The 20,173-nt window shown below is 35.6% G+C and overlaps 3 protein-coding genes across 8 annotated transcripts; 2 read left to right on the top strand and 1 right to left on the bottom strand.

The window, feature by feature from the left end:
* The first annotated feature begins 3,255 nt into the window (after nucleotides 1-3,255).
* LOC133851444 (amino acid transporter AVT3B-like) lies at nucleotides 3,256-5,047 on the top strand. Its single transcript, XM_062287880.1, has one exon. It carries the CDS (start codon nucleotides 3,494-3,496, stop codon nucleotides 4,778-4,780), a length of 1,287 nt encoding a protein of 428 aa, XP_062143864.1. The 5' UTR covers nucleotides 3,256-3,493; the 3' UTR covers nucleotides 4,781-5,047.
* A 2,503-nt stretch (nucleotides 5,048-7,550) lies between these two features.
* Nucleotides 7,551-11,397, top strand: LOC133851500 (uncharacterized). Its single transcript, XM_062287941.1, has 4 exons — nucleotides 7,551-8,134; nucleotides 8,894-9,676; nucleotides 10,656-10,703; nucleotides 10,787-11,397. Exons 1-4 carry the CDS (start codon nucleotides 7,952-7,954, stop codon nucleotides 11,105-11,107), a joined length of 1,335 nt encoding a protein of 444 aa, XP_062143925.1. The 5' UTR covers nucleotides 7,551-7,951; the 3' UTR covers nucleotides 11,108-11,397.
* A 4,483-nt stretch (nucleotides 11,398-15,880) lies between these two features.
* On the bottom strand, nucleotides 15,881-19,315 carry LOC133851996 (uncharacterized). 6 transcript variants are annotated; one of them, XR_009895871.1, is made up of 3 exons: nucleotides 19,149-19,315; nucleotides 17,101-18,419; nucleotides 15,881-16,322 (listed from the first exon to the last, which is right to left on the bottom strand). XR_009895871.1 is itself a non-coding variant. In XM_062288645.1 (2 exons), exon 2 carries the CDS (start codon nucleotides 18,330-18,332, stop codon nucleotides 17,157-17,159), a length of 1,176 nt encoding a protein of 391 aa, XP_062144629.1. In that variant the 5' UTR covers nucleotides 18,333-18,419; nucleotides 19,149-19,314; the 3' UTR covers nucleotides 16,976-17,156. The 6 variants fall into 6 exon arrangements, 1 of the variants encoding a protein (XP_062144629.1); XR_009895869.1 differs by having other exon boundaries at nucleotides 15,881-16,277; XR_009895872.1 differs by having other exon boundaries at nucleotides 15,881-16,272.
* Between the last annotated feature and the right edge of the window lie 858 nt (nucleotides 19,316-20,173).

Raw genomic sequence — 20,173 nt, 5'->3', positions numbered from 1 at the left:
TTTTACTAATTTACTTTAGAAATAGCCTGAGCGGAGCTGGAAAAATTGCAGGGTTATCCAGTGACTTCATGCCAAAACAACAGCTGTTGTTGTGTATATGCATATTTAGATAGATTTGACTTGCTGTTAGAATTTCTACAGGGGTATGATTATTAATTTGTTTTGGAAAGTGATTTATTTTTAAAAAAAAAAAAAAAAAGTGTTCGGATGTGATAGAAATATTAAAATTGTTTTTAAAAGTAATTTCTAGTAAGTTAGATTTACTTCTATAAAAATTGTGCACTTATTTTGTCAAAATATTTTTTCAAAAAGAGAAAGAAGACAGATTTTTTTTAAAAAAAAACCTTGTATTTTAGATTGTTTGTTAATGTATTTATCTCTAGAGCTTTGTTACTTACACAACCTACTCACATGGGTGGGTCCCACCAGGGTTGGTGGGACCCACCCATGTGAGTAGGTTGTGCACTTGTTGTGCACAACCTGTTGTGTAACAAGCATTTTTCTTATCTCTATATAACATAGAGGAATGCTATACACACTCTCATTTTCTCACTACGTGATTTTTAAAATCATCATTAGATTTGAGATGGATTATTATTGAATTTTGATCTAATGATAATTTTAAAAGCTATATTAGATAGTATGAGAGTGAAAGTGAGAATGAGAGTGTATAGAGTTACCAGTAAACATAATCATATATGCCTTTAATTTTCATTCTTTCTATCACTGGTCCAATCTGACATGGTTGTGTTCATTTATCTTAGCATTGTTTAGAGCATTCCTAATAACCTCATTAAATTTTACTAGCCAAAATAGTTAAAAATTACTTTTCTCTATTTTGATGAGCCAATTTTTTGAAGCACTTCTAGTAGCATCATTATTTTAACCATTCACTATCACTATTCAATTTAAATATTATTTTTTACAGATTCTTTATTCACCGTAACTATTCCATTTAAATTCCACTTTTCTCTATCCATTCATACCGACATTTCTTCGCAATTCAAATCAGTGATTATAGTGCCAGAGCTAGACCTTTAGTTTAAGATTCATACTTGAAAAACTAGAAAAGAACATGAGATTGGAAAGTCCACACATCATAAATTACGAGTCTTGATATTGTATTAACCATCATAATGGGAAGAATGTCGAACTAGGCCATGTAAAAAATTATTTATTTATTAATCTACATGTAGCAAATTACAAATTGTAGCTTTCAGGGGAAGCAATGGATACTCTTTAAGAAATCCAAAGAATTGGTTTTCTTACCGGTAATGCTGTGCGTAAAAGAAAAAAGAAAAAAAAAAAAAAAAAAAAAAAAAAAAGAAGAAGAGAAATGATCAAATTTTTATAGTTTTTTAATGATTTAGTGAGTGAATAGTGCTCACTAACTAAAACTTTTTGGTTATAGTAATAAGGCTGCTGGAAGTGATTTTTGTCTTTTTTATTATAATAGTAAGGCTGCTGGAAGTGATTTTTGTCTTTTTTATTATAATAGTAAGGCTGTTGAAAGTTATTTTTGTATATATTCAGTAAATAGCTAAAAAAGTTATTTGAACGAGGTGGTTAGGAATGCTATAACAGTGCAAACAGTGTGATGACTATGTCCAAAATAAAGTTGGGGTACAGAATGAATCAAAGGTCAAATCTTCTGAAACTTTCGATGGGTTTAGTCTTGTGTATTATTATATTTAATTTTCTCTCTTGTTTAATTTAATGATGAATGATTAGAAATTGGACCAACATGAATCACATGAATCATTATTATTCCGTGACGTCTTTAGCCATGGTGAATAACCACAACTGTGAAAGGCTGAGTTTTAGACAGATGGAGGGTAAGTGCCACCTCTCCCTCTAATTATTATTGGCATAATGAGGGTGACGTGGATCATTCTAAACATTTAGTTAACCATTTTTATCAAATCATAGTGAATGTGTATGCATTATTTTATATTTTATATTTTCTTGTGACAATGTGTCACATTATGCTGACTAATGTGCTTTTCATGTGATGCAATAAAGGAGACAAATTCCTTCTAATATAGATCTCAAAAAGTTATATGAAATTACCTTTAAAAATATATATATATATATATATATATATATATATATATATAGCTTCAAATAAACAACTGAGCTTACAGTTTATACCTTTGTAAGCTAATTATTGTTTGTCCTAAGGCCTTTAGAGACTTGGTTTTGGATCGGGTTTTAGTTAGAACTGAATTTGTTAAGATTGAAACACGTATCTTATAATTAGACACAATTCAAAGAGTTCAAAATTTAACTAAAACTATTCCCGGTCCAAATACTTTGAAAGTTAAAACACTTAGGCTTCGTTTAGTTTGCGGAATAGGCCCCTGGAATAGAATAGCTAATTCCATAGGAATAACTATTCTCTAGTTTGGTAGGGATCTATTCCATAGAATAGTTATTTCCATTAGAATAGCCATTTCCTTACGAAGAGGAATACCTAGGGGTAAAGATTACATTTTTCAAAAAAAAAAAAATAATAGTAATTCTTTATTTTCTTTCAAATCTTTTGTTTTTTTTTTTAATTAAAAAAGAAAAAGAAAAAAAAACTAAACCCCAAAGTGGCTGATCGACTACTCAACCACTGTGAAGGGCCAGGGGTGGTCGCACCACCCCCCAGCAACCGGGGCCGACACCCCCAGTTCTCATCGGGGGTGGCTGCGCCCACCTTCGGTAAAGCCATCCACCAGTTTATTTTAATTGATTTTTGTTTTTTTTTAGTTTGATTTTTTTTAAAAAAAAATAATAATAATAATATAATGTAGGATTTTTTTAGTAATTTTTTTTAATTCTGATTAAAATGTATGAGTTATTACCAAACAAAAGAATAGGAATAACCATTCCATTCCACCGCCTTCTATTTTCAGGAATAGCTATTCATTTTTCTAATGGAATGGTCATTCCGCAAATCAAACGAAGCCTAAATTTTTTTCCAAAGTTGTATATCTTAATATACTTGTAATATTGATGTGATAAACTCTTTCAGTCTTCTATTCCAAATAATTTGAACCAGTTGAAGACGATTAAACATGGTTAATTGTTTTGAAATAATATTTTTCTGTAACATTATTAGTCTAATAATACAGCTCTAACAAACAAGTAGTCTGTTTCAATGGTGTCGAGGATCCGGATGATGACAGGTCTTACTCAGTTACTTGCCTTCTCGGACCCTCCACGACTCCACCTACTTGGCCCCCCCCCTTTTTTTGATTGTACCCCCGACACGGCGACCCCATTGGAAGCAAGGCCACCTCATTTGCCCATTTCTCTCTCTCTCTCTCTCTTTCTTCAAATACCGTCAGGAGACTGAACAACCTTCTCCCAGAGTCATCCTCAAACTCAATCGATCCCATAATTTCAAAGAAACAATCTTTATTTGTCCCATCAATTCTCCCAATTGCCTCCAATCTCTCAACCTTAAATCCTACGTAGTATCTGAAACAATTAGAGAAAAAAAAGCATGGGATTTGAGAAGGAAGCGAGCTCATCCTCACATGTCCTAAAAATCCCATCTTTCCCGGGAGAGGACACCCCTCTCCTGGCTAAACCCGGCCACCGCCACCTCTCCTCCCAGCCCAAGACCTTCGCCAACGTCTTCATCGCCATCGTCGGCGCAGGCGTGCTCGGCCTTCCCTACACCTTCAAGAAGACCGGCTGGCTCATGGGCTCCCTCATGCTCTTCGCCGTCGCCCTCCTCACCTACCACTGCATGATGCTCCTCGTCCGCACCCGTCGCAAGCTCCAGGACCCTCTCGTCCTCGGCCTCTCCAATCTCTCCTCCTTCGGCGACCTCGGCTTCGCCGTATGTGGGCCCCTCGGCCGCTTCTCCGTCGACGTCATGATCATCCTCGCCCAGGCAGGCTTCTCCGTCAGCTACTTGATTTTCATATCCAACACTCTCTCTCACCTTTCCGATTCCTCGTCCACGACTCGTATTCTGGGTTTGACCTCAAAGTCTTTGTATCTCTGGGGCTGTTTTCCGTTCCAGTTGGGTTTGAACTCGATTCCCACGCTGACCCATTTGGCTCCCTTGAGTATTTTCGCGGATGTGGTCGATTTGGGAGCCATGGGAGTGGTGATGGTGGAGGACTGGACGATTTTTCTTCAGCACAGGCCCGCTTTGCAGGCCTTTGGGGGTTTATCTGTTTTCTTCTACGGACTGGGTGTGGCCGTCTATGCATTTGAAGGGATCGGAATGATTTTGCCTTTGGAGTCAGAAGCTAAAGACAAGGACAAGTTTGGAAAGGTCTTGGGATTGTGTATGGCTTTCATTTCTCTGTTGTACGGATCATTTGGAGTTCTGGGTTACTTCGCATTTGGTGAAGAAACCAAAGACATTATCACCACCAATCTCGGCCAGGGATGGGTGAGCACCTTAGTCCAGTTGGGCCTGTGTGTGAACCTGTTCTTCACCATGCCGCTGATGATGAACCCGGTGTATGAGGTGATTGAGAGGCGGTTCTGTGGCTCTAGGTACTGCTTGTGGCAGAGGTGGGTGGTTGTGTTGGGAGTGAGCTTGATGGCTTTGTTGGTGCCTAATTTTGCAGATTTCTTGTCTCTGGTTGGGAGCAGCGTGTGTATTGTTCTGGGTTTTGTGTTGCCGGCTCTGTTTCATTTGCTGGTGTTTAAGGAAGAGATGAGTTGGATTGGGATGGCTTTGGATGGGGCTATTGTGGTTTTGGGGGTGGTTATTGGAGTCACTGGAACCTGGTCTTCTCTAACGGAGATTCTTGCACTCAAAGCCTGATTAATCAGCTGGGAATTTCAGTCATTAGGTGTCAATTAAGGTTGATACTGTACTAGTGTGTTTCTTCTATTTGCCCTCTTGTAGATTAATGTTTATTGTATTGTAATGAAGGATTAGTTTGAGCTATGAATTGCCTGGTTTGGGGCCAATGATGATGGTCGTCATCATCTATTCAATCTTGGAATGAATTCGATCCATGGCATGCTCACTTGAGTTTTGAGCCCCAAAACAATTTCGCCTGCCATAAATGCCATCTTATTGAGCTTATTATTTTCTCACCTTTTAATATTTTTTCCTTGCCCGTCAATAATTGCTTTTTTGGTTTTTCTTTCCTGAAAATAGCAGGGAATATCTAGACCCAGGAATAGGAATGAATGAAAAGGAAAACAATCGCCAGATAGGTTTGATGGGTTATTAATGTATTGAATTTTTTTATTTTTATTTTTTTCTGAGCAAATACAAACAAAAAGGAAGTGTTAAATACGGATTTTTCCGACTATTGATCCTAACATAAGATAAAACGTTGTTGTTGTTTTGAAAGGGTTAAAATTCTGTCTCGTTTGACGGTCAAATCAGACAGAATGTTTGAATTAAATTTTTTTTAAAACTTTAGGAATACATTGCAAATTTTTAAACTTTGATAGCCAAATTAAAAAATAGTTGACCACTTCGGAGAGGTGAATTGTATTTAACCCTAACAATAAGGAAGAAATGCAAAATCGGTCTATGTGGCTGGTGTAAATTACAAATCGTTTCATGTCGTATCAAAGTGAATTTAGAGATTTATGAGGTATACCAAAATAACAATTTAGTTGTTGGAGTCAAATTCTGTTAAAACATTTAACAGATTTGTTAATTTTACTCACTAAAATAATTAAAAATCAATTTTTTCTATTCTGGTGAGCCACTTTATTAAAATTCCCCTAGTAGCCTCACCATTTTAACTAGTCAATATTCACTATTCCATTTAAATAATAATTTTTTCATATTTATTTATTTTTTTTTCTATATAATCTTTTTACAAAAAATCATTCATATCCATGAAATAAGGTCATTATTGTGTGAGAGATGGGAGATGGAAGAAGAAAATGAGAGAAAAAAAAAATGAAAAATGTGTACTAATCATGTGAGAGAGAAAGGTGTAATAAAATTTGGTGAGTAGGTTGTTGAGTGAAAATGTCTCATCTAATTTGGTTAGTAATGTCTCATCAAATTTTTTTTGGTTAAAATGGTGAGGCTGTTGGAAGTGATTTTTCAAGATTTTCATCAAATTAGCTCACCAAAATAGCTAAAAAAACTATTTTGGTGAGGCTACTAAGAATGCTATGAGTTGGCAGCCATCCAGAGATTTTGCTTTTTTCTTTTTTTCTTTTTTTTTTTTTTTAAAAAAATAATAATAATTTTTTAGTTTAATATATATATCAAGAGTGATATGTGTCGTCATTTAATTAGTATTGACGTTATACTTAACAAAATTTATAAAATATTTTAATAGAATTTAACTTAAAAGGACTAAATCGTATTTTTTTGGTATACTCAACAGATTTCTAAATCCACCTTGATATGACAGGAAGCAAAGTTTAAACCAACTTCGAATACAGAGGATTTTGCATCTATCTCTAATAATAATAATAATAAGGATAGTAAAGTGATGAAGTGGAATCCATAGTTTGGCAGCAGGTCGTTTTCCAGTTTCCAAGTGGCGTGTTCATAGCCACATCTTTATCATTTTCAAAAGTGAAGGAACCCCATGGGCCATGTCCCATCTTCTTTTTCTTTCATAAATCTTTGTCCTATCCAAATTAATCAATCTGTTTTTTCTCCATCCATTGCTTCATTGACTGCCTCCTCTCCTGTCCAAATTAACACATGCAAGATCATGCAACACATGGTTTTGATTCTTTGCACCTGGCCTGGGCCTGGGCCTGGCCTACTTCCTTTTGGACGCCCAACAAAAGATTTTCAATGATAATTTATTAAAATCATATATTCATGATATTTGTTTTCTGGGCCAACATCAATAAGCCCAGTTTAACTTTTCTGGGCCTAGGAGCCCAATTAATTGGCAGTAATATAAAGTTAAAGGAGCAACAGAAATATGGGCCGTCATGACTTAACTCGGATGAAGCCCGATTCACAATAATTGAAGAAGCTTTAGATTGACGGATAAGAACGCAGGTGGCGTACGCGCATCATTGCCAACAACGAAGCAATTTGATCACTTCACTCCACCTAATTGCTTTTTCATATGTTTTCAGATTTTTTAGAATAAAACCTAATTATATTTTTCAGCCAAATTATTCATCAATTTTTTTTTTTTTTGTTTATCTTCATAATATTTCTTAGATCCTTAGTTTTTAATGCAAATTTTATTAAATTTTAGAAAAAGAAAAAAAAAAATTGGTTTGGAGTGCCACCCCTTCTAGCCTGTTCTAGGGCTGGATGAGGATATTTTTTTTTATTATTATTATTTATTATTTTTTACTGAAGGATAAATTGTAATTTCATAAAGATTATGTGAGGAAAATGATCAATATTTGTATGGAGGGATATTTTGTTAGAAGGGCAAATCACAGGTATTTATAAATTCTTTTTTGAAACCATAGTGACTTATTTGTTACAAGATAAAACTATATGGACCAATTTAATATATTATTTTTTTTACTTGATTATTTATCACCTAATATGTAGTTTTAAAATGACAAAATAATTGTTAGATAATAAAAACAACTTAAAAAGAAAAAAGGTGAGAATAAAAGAGAAAGAGAGAGAGGCAAAAGAAAAAGAGTCATCAGTAAGAGGAAGGTGTCAAGGGAGAGGAAAGAAAAAGAGAAAAAAGTGGAGATGGGAGGGTGTTTCTTTGTATTGAAGGCCACAAACCAAAAATAACACCCAACAACACCAACAAATACTAGCAGCAAGTAACATAGGAAAAGTCTCCTTCTGATCATCATCATTGTCATCAGCTGCACCTGCAATTAACACAAAAGACCCCAACTTTTTTTTTTTCTTTTTTTTTTTTTTGTGTTGGGTCTTCTTCCAAATCTCATATCCATCCATTTTCTTTCTCGCCATCCAAAGAGAAGGATTGGTTTCAAAGAGACAGATAGAATTGAATCAAAGGCAAAAGATTACTCTTTTGTAATCAGATCAGACGGTTAAGAGAGAGAGATGTCGTGTTCGTCGTCATCAGGGTCGGAGGAAGACGAGGAGGGAATGGAGTCGTATAGGAAAGGAGGGTACCACGCCGTTAGAGTTGGGGATCAGTTCGCCGGTGGCCGCTACATCGCTCAGAGGAAGCTTGGTTGGGGTCAGTTCTCTACCGTCTGGCTTGCCTACGACACTCACACCTCTGTACGTTCCCTTTCATTTCTTCTGATTCAATTTTCGATTTTTTTTTTTTTTTTTTTTTTTTTTTTTTTTTTTTTTTTTTTTTCTATTGGGTTTGGATTGTTTCCATGTTTTCTGGATTGATCTTCCTTGAAATCTACATATCTATCTTGTTTTGTATTCATCACACGTTATCTATGACTGTGTGAAATCTTATATTGGGTCATCAAAGCTTTTGGAATTTATTGATTTTTAGATCATATTTGTCTGTATTTGTATGGACTTGATTTTTGCCAGAGAAATGTTCATTCTTTCCCTATTTATCACGGACAAAAAAAAAAAAATTGCAATCACCTGTTGGTTTTATAATATATATAGGCATGACATGACATAAACTGGGTGTTAAAGTTTAAAGCAGGTTTGAGGATTTGAGTGGTTAAAATGATCCAATCTAGTTGCGGTGCCAATTGATCTGAATACCCAACTTTTTGTTGTAAACTTGTCCGGTGGTATATCAGACAGTTTCCTCACACGCATGCATAATAGATTGTTGTCCCGTGATGCAAAATGTATGTGAAAGCAATTTTATTTTTTTTTACTAATATTATTCAGATTTTTTAAATTTGTTTTCTGTTCGTTCCTATTAGGGGCACTCTTGTATACTTCATGTGTATTATGGTTGTGTCCCTCTACGCTTTATTAATGAATTGACATTACTTATCAAAAAAAAAAACTGTGTCTATTTTAGTTTCATTAATTTTTTTTCCTTCTTCTTTTGGTCAGCAATTTGTGGCTCTCAAGATCCAGAAAAGTGCTGCCCAATTTGCTCAAGCTGCCCTTCATGAGATTGAAGTCCTTTCGGTTGTCGCCAATGGTGATCCCTCAAATTCTAAATGTATTGTGCGACTCATCGACCACTTTAAGCATACGGGTCCAAATGGGCAGCATCTATGCATGGTCCTGGAATTTCTTGGTGATAGCTTACTCCGGCTGATCAGGCATAACCGATACAAAGGCCTCAGATTGAATAAAGTTAGGGAGATCTGCAAGTGCATTTTGATGGGTCTGGATTACTTGCATAGAGAACTTGGTATTATCCACTGTGACCTGAAACCTGAAAATATTCTTCTCTTTTCCACCATTGATCCTACGAAAGACCCAGTTAGGTCTGGGCTCACGCCAATTCTTGAAAGGCCTGAAGGGAACCCAAATGGTGGAGTTACCATGAGTATCGTTGAAAAAAAGTTGAAAAGGAGGGCAAGAAGAGCAGTATTGAAGATATCTGAAAGAAGAGCTTCCATGGGAGGAGGAGCTGCAAAATGTGAGAGAACCCTAGATGGGATTGATATGAGATGCAAGGTTGTGGATTTTGGAAATGCATGTTGGGCCAATAAGCAGTTTGCAGAAGAAATCCAAACTAGGCAGTATAGAGCTCCTGAAGTAATACTACAAGCTGGCTATTCCCCCTCTGTTGACATGTGGTCGTTTGCATGCACTGCCTTTGAACTTGCGACTGGGGACATGTTGTTTACTCCTAGTAGTGGGCAAGGCTTTGGCGAGGATGAGGTAGGATGGTTTTGCCTTTCGTCTAGTTTGTTTGATCCATTATAATCTGCTGCACCATGGAAATTAGGAACAGATAGTTCAACTGGATTCATGATTTGTCTTTGAAGTTATAAATGGAAATAGCAAATAAAGGAACACTAAGATGAAGGATATTGGAAATTATAATGCAATACTTCTATTATATATATATATATATATATATATATATATATATATATATATATATATATATATATATATTAATAATATCCAGCTAATATGAAATTTGAGTTATATTCTTCTTCTCCCATTTTAGTTAGGCATCATGTTCTTTGTTCAAGTGATGAACTTAGAGTATAATCCATATGTACTAATTTTCATAATGCTCCCTGGCTCCTTGCAGTGGAAATAGCAGCCAGAGGGCATGGGTGGCGGATGGGAAGATAAATATCTCAGAAAATATAACATCTATATAATATATATTTATGTTGAAGTGGACTTAGGTTCCTTTTCAGGCATGGCATATTTGGTGGGTGTATGGAAGATAAGCAAACATAAAAAAAAACATGTTTGATTATTGATACGCAAGTTTGTACTGGACTTTGGGCTTCTGTCTATGTAGAGCATATATTTCAAGAATGAGTGAAATTAGGTTATAAGATAATTGATATGCATTTTTTTACTGAAGTATAGGTTTCTGTAGCAACAGTATATAAAATTCAAGAATAAATTTCCATTCCATTATCGTATGGTGACCGTTATTTTTGCGTTGTTGATGCCCACCTAATAACTTCCTTGGAATGATCTAAAAAGGCAAGCCATTGAATCACTCTCCCCTTATCCACTGTTATTAATGATTGATCATCTAAATGCTAAACTCGATGTTTAGTTATTATTAAGTAGAACATTCTGTAAATTAGCCATGTTGATGTTAAAATATTCTCTCTGTGAACCTTTTTATATAGCAATTTAGTGGAACTTTTCATTTGATTGGTTTCAGGATCACCTTGCTTTAATGATGGAACTCCTTGGAAAGATGCCTCGAAAGGTAAGCACATTATTATGCCTCTACCCTTACATAGTTATCCAATAACTTTGATTTTGATTTCTCTCTTGTGCTTGGGTGGGCAGGTAGCCATTGGAGGAGCAAGGTCCAAAGATTTCTTCGACAGGCACGGGGATCTAAAGAGGATTCGGAGGCTGAAATTCTGGCCGCTCGATCGATTGCTGGTTGATAAATACAAATTTTCAGAGAATGATGCATGTGAATTTGCAGAGTTTCTTTGTCCAATTTTTGATTTTGCGCCTGAGAAGCGACCAACTGCTCAGCAGTGTCTGCAACACCCATGGCTGAATCTCAGGAACTCAACTCAGGATGAGATGAAGAATGAAGCTAGTCTGGGAAAGCTGAATGTTGGGATGGGCAACCTTAAGATTAAGGTGGGCAAGTGAAGAAGGGACTAAAAGTGTTGGTACAGCCGCACTGTTTTTGGAGTCCCTCCCTCCACCTGTATGACTATTGATTGTGATCTACTTTTTGTTTTGTTACACTTCTAATAATTTTTTTATTGACTCTATAACATGTAAAATAGTAATGATTCTTGCGAGAGAGATTGGACTGCGTTTATAGATATTCTGGTGGCTTGTGCCATAGCTGACCAGAACACTGGATATCTGTTGTGTTCACCTGTTTAAACTAATTTAACATTCATGAGTAATATTTTTTTGCATTGCACCATAAACATCTGTCAGGAACTTCAAAAAACCAAATAACAGGGTGATAAAATAGTAATTCATATGCCTATTTTCCTATTTTAATGGTGTTTGTTTGAATTATAACTCCCTCATCTTCCTAACAAAGTTGATGAGTGGAAAACTAGGGCTAATGGCTAAAGATAAAGGTAAAGGATATAGCTTTATACGAAACAACTTCACCAAACTTCTCTGCTGCTGCTGCTGCTGCTTCTCCATCATCAACTCCTCTGCTTCTTATAATCTGGCTCCATGCACACGTCATTCATGCCCATGATGCCCTTGCAACGCAACACCCACATTAATTAGCTGATCCAATGGTACCCAATAATTGATAATGTTCTAACTTCTAACCAACCAGGAAGAAAATAAAATCCAATAATCTACTCGTTTTCATACCTCTTAGATTCCTGATTGTGGGTCCATATGTGTTAGCCCGCTAAATATAGTGAAATCATTTGACACCTAACTAAATTGAAGTCCAGACACCAACATGACACCATCAACTAGCGGAGTAAATCATCTCGATTCTCGGCCTTATTTTGAATGACTTTTGCGGCGAAGATTATCTAAATTTGGTTTGCACTAGTTTAACCGTATGATAAGGATTCTATAAAATGTAAGAGTTTTTATGGGGCTCATCTGTCCGAGCAGGTCTCTGATAGTCTGCTCCCTATTCAAGCAGGTGAACTCTATAAAAGACTCTCATATTTTTATCTGAATTATTAGCAATCTAATAATCAAATTACTGAAAACCGAATCCTTAACGGTATGCATATCAACAATCAAAGTCATGATGATAACTTTTGTTTGGGAGTCCAATAGTAGATGAAAAAAAAGTGAACCTGAATTTAGATTTCTTAAAATTAGTTTTAGTTTGGGTAGTTTCATAGAAATGGCAAGTTTGGGGCCCTGCATCATAAGTTACCCGAAACAGGTGAGCCTCACACCTAGCTATCCTTTTTGTAAAGACTGTTCAAATTGCGTGTGATTCAAACAATCAACTTGTAGGGAATCGTTGTTAAGTTAACCCGGAATGAAACTGCAACTAATAAAGAAGATGAAAGAAATGTTGCAGTGGCAATGGAAGATGATGGCATGTGAATCATGTGATGAGGGGGATGAGACATGAGAGAGTTGGCAGTGGGGACGTGAGGCAACTTGCATGACATCACTTTCACGAAGATGTGGTGCTTCTTGAATTCTGATCCATCCTGCCATATCTCAAGTCTTATTCTTACCCATTTCATCAGAAGTGAGAAGTGGGCCAAGATTTAAATATTCAATTGACGGATAACCAATTTGTGGAAATTTCTTTTTCTTCTTCATAATAAAAACTAAACCAACTAATAATCAAACCAAACTCCCCCACCCCAATTTTTTCTTTTTTTTCTTTTTTTTCTTTTTTTTTTTTTAAAAAAACGAAAATAAAATGAATAAAAAAGGGCCCAAAGAAGTGACATCAGAACTCTCAAACATGTATGGCATGCCATTGTGCCAACAGTGAACAAAGCAAAAGGCCAGAAAGCCCGTTTGAAATAAGGATAGCAATTTGTATTTACATATCGGGTTTTTAGTCATGTTGAAGCAGGAGTATAAAACTATATAGACAAAATTTAACCCGACCCATTTAATTAAATAGGTTAAACCCTTTAACCCAAATGTCAAATTCGTAGGTCATATAAAAAATTGTCAACCCCAAATATCGCATGTCGGGTTCAGGTCATGCCAAAGCATGGGTATAAGACTATATAGACCAACCCTAAACAATTTCCTTAAACTAAACGGGTCAAACCACTCAACCCTAACTCACTAATTTCGTTGTTGAGTTCTTATCAAAAATTGTCAGCTCCACTTGCACGAAATTAACTTTGGTCCTAACCCAATACAAGATCTGAGAAGTGATGCTCAAAGCGTCCTTGTAGAATAATTAAACATTTTTCTCACGCCATATGGTGTATGCCGTTGCAACGAGCATAAATTTGACCATAAATGGGGAAGTCATCCATTAAATTAAAGATTGTCCCAAATTCTGAACATGGCATCTGCGCCATACACTCTATCAGATAACGTAAGGGGAAACAAACAAAATTATAGCAAATTAAAGACAAGAAAGAAAGAATAGATGTGTGACGTGTCCATCGCTTTCTTCTCGTATTATTAAGAATTCCTCTGAATCTCATCCTTTTTGTTTGACGTAAATAAAAACTCCACAATCACTTCCATTCCAGCTGTAGCTAAGACCCGGTAAAAGCCAAGCCAACGTTGTTTCTTGTGTCAAATTTATTCAATTATAATAATACGTAAGATATTTCCTTTTGATATCATGGCCGTATTTCCAGCTAATAAGAACTTGTCTCGTTGGCCGTTGCTGTTTCGTGCATAATGGGGTGATGTAAACATATTCGGATTTTTTATAATTTGTTCTTCCAACCAATTTTTAGGAAAAAAGAAAAAGAAAAAAAAGAGATAATTAAACCATTGATCCCTATAATATGCCATAATTATTTTTCACTCCCTATGGTTTAAAAAGTTCATAGAAGGTCCTTGTGGTAAGCAATAATTATAAAACAATCACTGACGTCAAATTTCGTTAAATTTTTTGACAGATTCTGTTAAATGTCACGTCAGCGCCACGTCAAACTAATAAAAATGCGACACGTGTCCATCTTAATAAAAATAAATAAATAAATAAACTTATTTTTAAAAAAAAAAAATTTAAAAAAAAAAAACAAAAAAAAGCAAGGGGTCCCTAACCACCCCCATAGGCTTGGGGGGCCTAGCCACCCCTTGCTTTTTTCTTTTTTTCTTTTTTTTCTTTTTTTCAAATTTGATTTTTTTTAAAAGAAAAATAAGTGTATTTATTTATTTTAATAATTTTTTTATTAAGATGGACACGTGTCGCATTCTTATTGGTCTGAAGTGGCGCTGAAGTGGCATTTAACAGAATCTGTCAAAAATTTTAACGGAATTTGACGTCACTGATCGATTTGTAATTATTGCTTACCACAAGGACCTCCCATGAACTTTTTAAACCATAGGGAATGAAAAATAATTATGGCATACCACATGAACCAATGGAGCAATTGTCAAAAAAAAAAAAAAAATTAGATCGGGATCATTTATAATTATTTGTCCAAAATTGAGATTGTGAGATATCACTTATGACATTCACTTGACTGGATAAATAATTGAACTGCCCAATTTTTATTTGGTCAGATAAATCTCATAAGTAATTTCTCACAATTACGTATTTTCAAATAATCGTAGACATCCTAATTTGAAAAATATTAAAATGTTTATCCTAAACCGGAGGGCTGTCCTCCCATTTTAAACGTAGGTGAATGCCACGTGTTTAAAATGCAATCTGACGCCCACTATTTTTGGCTTTTGCCACGCCAATCATTATAAAATGAAGCTCCCACTATTTTTGTCAATGACGGGGTTAGAGCCAAGGGTAGTTTGGGGAAGATATAGGAAGAGGATGGGAAGAAGGAATACCTAGTATTACCCCCAACATACAAACAAGAGGACTAGAGGACGGCGATTAAGACTTAAGAGGGGAAGATACATTCGGCGGAATTAGCATCCTCTCTGGTTGTACTTCAACGGTAGAGGAGTCAGTTATTTAGGTTAATGGGTATTTTAGTAATTTTGTACTATATAAAATTATTAAAATATCCCTCTATATAAAATTATTAAAATACCCCTCAATATAAATGACCGACTCCTCTCCCGTTTCTCTCAACTGGAGAGGATCTAAGTCCTATTCGGCGAGAGCCGTCAATTCATTACTCAACCGATAAAATATTAACAGTAATTAATTAACTAATTATGAATTTACGAGAAAAAAAAAATCATTATATTTGCTTTATACAAATAATGAAAATAAGTTAAAAAAAAAAAAAGTGTTAATTTTCAGTTAGTAAAGAAGTTCGAGTTCATTTAAAAATAAATTAGCCAACTTGAACAAATTATTTAACTCGGTGATAAGTTCAAACTCAACTTATATTTGAAATAAAATAAAATTAACAAAACCTGAATATTCAATAATCGGCTCGATTACATCCTTATATTTATCATATTTTATTCTGCATGAGTGCATGACCGTTTCAACCAACTTTTATATATATATATGATTGATCAAAGAGTTGGTTGTGATTATACGTTAGTATTGTGAGATAAAAATATAAACTTTGTCTATTTTACTTAAAATTTTTGTTCTACCCCTACCGAATTGGTTGACATAACGTTGCCATGGCGTCTGGCCAGTTTGGGAGCATCAATTACCTTATTCGCGTTAGTTTGAATTGACTAGAGTGACAAAAAATTGAGCATTAAATTTTAAACACACGCCGTTCATGTCATTTAAAATTGGAGGAAACCGGTGAATGTTGAATGGGAGCGGAGTTACTCCTATCTAAAATACAATTATATGCTCGATCTACTAAACATGCATGCGATGCTCATATGTATTTTGAACACACGTCAATTTAATAGATTTGAAAAACTTCGATCTTATATTACACAATTTTATTTTCTGTTCTTTTTTTATTCAAACACAAAAAAGATTATCTGAGCCACAAATGTCCTCTTCTATCTCCTGCTGCAACCAATAATTTCAGGCTGAGTTGGTCTTGCCGGAAACATTCATTCTTCATTCTCTCTCTAGTCTTTAGGAGTAACGCTCAAGGAAAAAGTGTACCAGAGTGACAACAGAGGCAGTGGTTTTATCTCCTTTAGATGAAAAATCTTGGTGCATCCATAACTGGTGCAATGGGCGAGCATTCAAAGGGTCTGAGCTTTCTGTTAACAAGCTTAAGATTAGAGTCCATAGATCCTTATATTTTTGTCTCCGTTGTTACCTTCTCTATCAAATGAGAGGATTTCCAAGATCAGCTCATTAATATCATTTCTGAGAAATATTTCACAGCATATGAAATTAACAAAAATAAATAAATAAATTATAAAGTAATACAAAAAATTTATCAAAAGAAAATGAGACAAAAGTCAGGCACACGGGAAAGGTATACACAGACTTGTCCTAAAACTACAATCAAAAGTGTAAAAGTGGAAGGCGGTGCTAAAATAAAATTACAATAAAGTCTTTCTAAAATTACAATCAAAGGTGTAAAAGTGGGAGGCAATGCTAAAAAGAAATAGAATAAAGGTTTTCAAGAGTATTCCTCCAGTCATATAAAAAGGTACAAAGAAATAGAGACTTGAGCAAATCCGAGTTCAGATCAACACTGTTAAAAGTTCATTAAAATTGTATATTATTACAGGTGTTTCCATTTCTAATATTACTGTACTTACTATGGCAGCAACACATACCATCATATGGAATTACTCCATTGTAAAAATTTCATGAATAGCTTTTAGTATATAGAAGGAAGAAAAAAGTTCCAAGTTGCCAAAAATTACACTACCAAAGACGCTAGCATTATATTGTTCATTTATAATAAGATCTAAGTGCAGGATGGATATGCAACATGCCAACAAATTCCATCCAATTTATTGCATCACTCGTATCTTAACTTCAAGCTTTGCTATTCTGTAAATCACGGATGCAAGCAATTAAATATCTAAATTTACATTCAGTCAGTTCAAGTTCATTACAAAGCCAGGAAAAAATGAGCAAAAAGACAAATCAAATGAAGCCGTTTCTATAAAAAGAGCACCATGAATCCTACCTCAGCTATCAACTTCTATCACAGTAGCCACCTGCCATCACATTACAATTTGAACATCATGACTGCAGGACTTTATTTTGTTTGACACATGCTGGTGCTTTGAACCCCTGGCATTTCCACACTGGTGTGGCCCCAATTGGGATTACACCATCAGCTGAAGGCTCCATGGAAAATAAGGGCATACCACCAGCAGTAGGGCTTCCCATTTTGTTCTCCGTCATGGGGGAGCTTCTTACATTCATCTCTTCCTTGGGGTTTGCCCGATCCCTATAGGTACAAATGCTTAAGGGCAACCTTTTTAGCTTCACCCTTCCCCTTTTTTTACCGGTGGTACACACATCTTCCGAAGTTTTATCCCTTGGCTGACTTGATTCTGCTTCCCCATTATCCATCTCTAGTCGGCTAGCTTTATCAGACCTGCAGTCCTTTTCATCTGCTTCAAGTGTGTATGACTCCCGGATGGAGCTGTCAGAGTTGATCTTGCCTGAAACAGCATGACCATTGGACGTAGATGGGGGGTGTATTTCCAATAAAATACCCCCATTGCATACCCTGCTTTTCTCGGAACTTGCTGAGGTTTTAGGCTTCTTGTGTTTATGACCCTTCCACTCAGAACTTGAAGAATTCTTTGAGATTCTTGGGGAGCTGTTTATAGCTCGATGCAACTTACGGGCCAACTCTTCATCTGTCCTATTATTTTCGACTGGTTGGTATTTTTTATACAAGAGCTGAACTGGGAGATGCTTCTTCAGCTTATTCTTTTTCAGGGATCTTTCCTTACAGGCTGCCTCTTCAGAAAATGAGGCAACCAAATCTAAAGCACTCTTGACCGCAGCCATTGCTTTTGACGCTATTGCAGCCTTCTCTTCAGCTGCAGCTCTCGCAACCTCTGCAGCCTTAGCTGCAGCAATAGCTGCTGATTTTGAGGCCTCTACTATTTCCTCTGGTGTAAGGTTAGGATGACTTGAATGAGAACTCAATAGATTGTTCAGACGGATCTCAAAGTCACTTAAAGCAGCAGAAGACGGAGCACAAGCAGGAGCAGAAGCAGAAGCAGAAGCAGAAGCGAAAGCAGATGCAGAAGCTGATGCAGAAGGAGAAGCAACTAGTGAGAGACGTGAAGCACCATCAGCTTTCGAGCTTTGCTTCTTCAATCCAGCAAGCAGTCGTTTTCGAGGAGGCAAAAGGACATCGGCATCCAAGTGATTGACATCACATATGTTAGCCTCCATTATTCCTATTATTTATTATTTTGCTTCACACCCAACAGCTGAATAATTCTTCACATGGATAAACCGACTGCTCCATTTACATTCAGGCTAAAACAAACATTAAAAGTTACACCGTCAGTATCAATCCAATACCAAATCTAATAATCTATAATGAAACTTGTACTGATCTTGAAAATTTTGAAAACCCACCTAGATTTCTACACACTTTATCCAAATCCAACATTAAATACAACACAATTTCGAGACTGAATCGAGATACAAAGACGCCTTCTTTTTTTTTTCTGGTTGTAAAGAACATCAACGAATAAAAAACGAAATTCAAATTCACAACCTCGTATCTAGATATCTTGGCTTCCAAAAGGATCAGAGCAAGAACAAACTCAACCTAATCTCACACAAGTATTTTAGCTGAATGCAGTTTTCATTGGAAGACAAAAATGAAAACCTACAAAGTCTCAATTTTCTCGACAACCAAACAGAGCATCAACAACATCCAATTCACCAAAGATCGAAAGCACAACAGAATTCAGACTTGCAAACATGCACGGATTCAGTTACACACCAGTTATCATGCAAAGCATCGAATTCCCAATTTCTCATTGAGATTACGATCGAACACAAAGAATCAGATCACAAACAACAACAATCTAGCACGCTACGAGCTCGATTTCACATAATTATTTAAATCAGTGACAGCCCATGCGCCATTACAATGAATTTTCAAAATTTTTCTTAAAAAAAAAAAAAAAAAAAATCCAAAAAAACAAAAACAGTGCTATGCTCGAACCACGAGGAAGAGAAAGGTCGCATAATTACCTGCCGATCTTGTTTACTGTCTCAGACGAGACAGAGACAAAGAGAGAGACTTTGAATTAGGGTTTTCGGAGAAGGGAGAGAGATGAGGAAGAAAATAAAGGAAATGAGAGATACAGAAGATCTGCTTATATATGATGTCAGAAAGAATCTGGATGGGGCTCTGGTTCTAGAACCCCACGTCCCAAATCCCCATTTAACCACCATTTTTTCACTCCTTTGCTATTCTAAGTATCCTCGTTTTTCTGTCCAAACTACGTATTTTGCCACCCTCCTTTTACCATTTTAACCTTCTTCTGTTGCACTCAAAATGGCCACCCTCCCCTTTTACCATTTTAGTATCTTTTTTTTTTATTCAATTTAAATATTTTTTTTTTTCTTTTTAAGAGCTTTTGCATTCCAAAGTTGGAGTCAATTTATATATATATATATATATGGTGAGAACAGTAACAACTTACTAACTTTTGAGCTAAAGTAATTAGTCGGATTTAATTATATTTTCACATAATTATTTTCGGTAGTCGACTGTGAAACTGTATAAATAATAAATAATACTTTGAACAAATTTTTGAGAAGGATGTCCTTTAATTTAATTTATTAATTTGACATTTGTAAGCATAATAAACGTATGCTAGTTTAATAAATTGTGTTGAGAAAGTCATTTAGAGAGAGAAAAAAAATTGTTCTAATGCATTTATGTTAATCAAATCCGATCATGGGCCCAACCATTTTTTTTTTTTTTTTATTTTTTTTTACATGTCCACACAAGAGGGGGAAAAAGGATTCGAACCAGTGACCTCCGTTTTATGAGGTGTGGTATCCAGCCGATTGAGCTACCCCTCGAAGACGGGCCCAACCTTTTGAGAATTGAAGAAAATGTGACATTAGTTGAATAATGCGTGATGCTCAATTTAAACTCCATCTGTTTTAATGTTAAACAATCTTTTAATCAATAGAAAACATTTGTCCTGATCAACAAAAAAGTTTATGTTTTTTCTTTTTCTTTTTCCCAAAATTTAGAGCCCCTC

This window comes from Alnus glutinosa, chromosome 12, assembly GCF_958979055.1.
Source record: "Alnus glutinosa chromosome 12, dhAlnGlut1.1, whole genome shotgun sequence".
NCBI lineage: Eukaryota > Viridiplantae > Streptophyta > Magnoliopsida > Fagales > Betulaceae > Alnus > Alnus glutinosa.
Note: the sequence above shows the minus strand (reverse complement) of the source record. Positions and strands in the feature narration are given on the sequence as shown.

Bases quoted from the DNA above. Each gene is read 5' to 3' on its own strand.
- LOC133851500 (XM_062287941.1), top strand. From the start codon at position 7,952: ATGTCGTGTTCGTCGTCATCAGGGTCGGAGGAAGACGAGGAGGGAATG. The intron at 8,135-8,893 runs GTACGTTCCCTT...TCTTTTGGTCAG, and splicing joins CCTACGACACTCACACCTCT to CAATTTGTGGCTCTCAAGAT. The intron at 10,704-10,786 runs GTAAGCACATTA...TTGGGTGGGCAG, and splicing joins TTGGAAAGATGCCTCGAAAG to GTAGCCATTGGAGGAGCAAG.
- LOC133851444 (XM_062287880.1), top strand. From the start codon at position 3,494: ATGGGATTTGAGAAGGAAGCGAGCTCATCCTCACATGTCCTAAAAATC.
- LOC133851996 (XM_062288645.1), bottom strand. From the start codon at position 18,332: ATGGAGGCTAACATATGTGATGTCAATCACTTGGATGCCGATGTCCTT.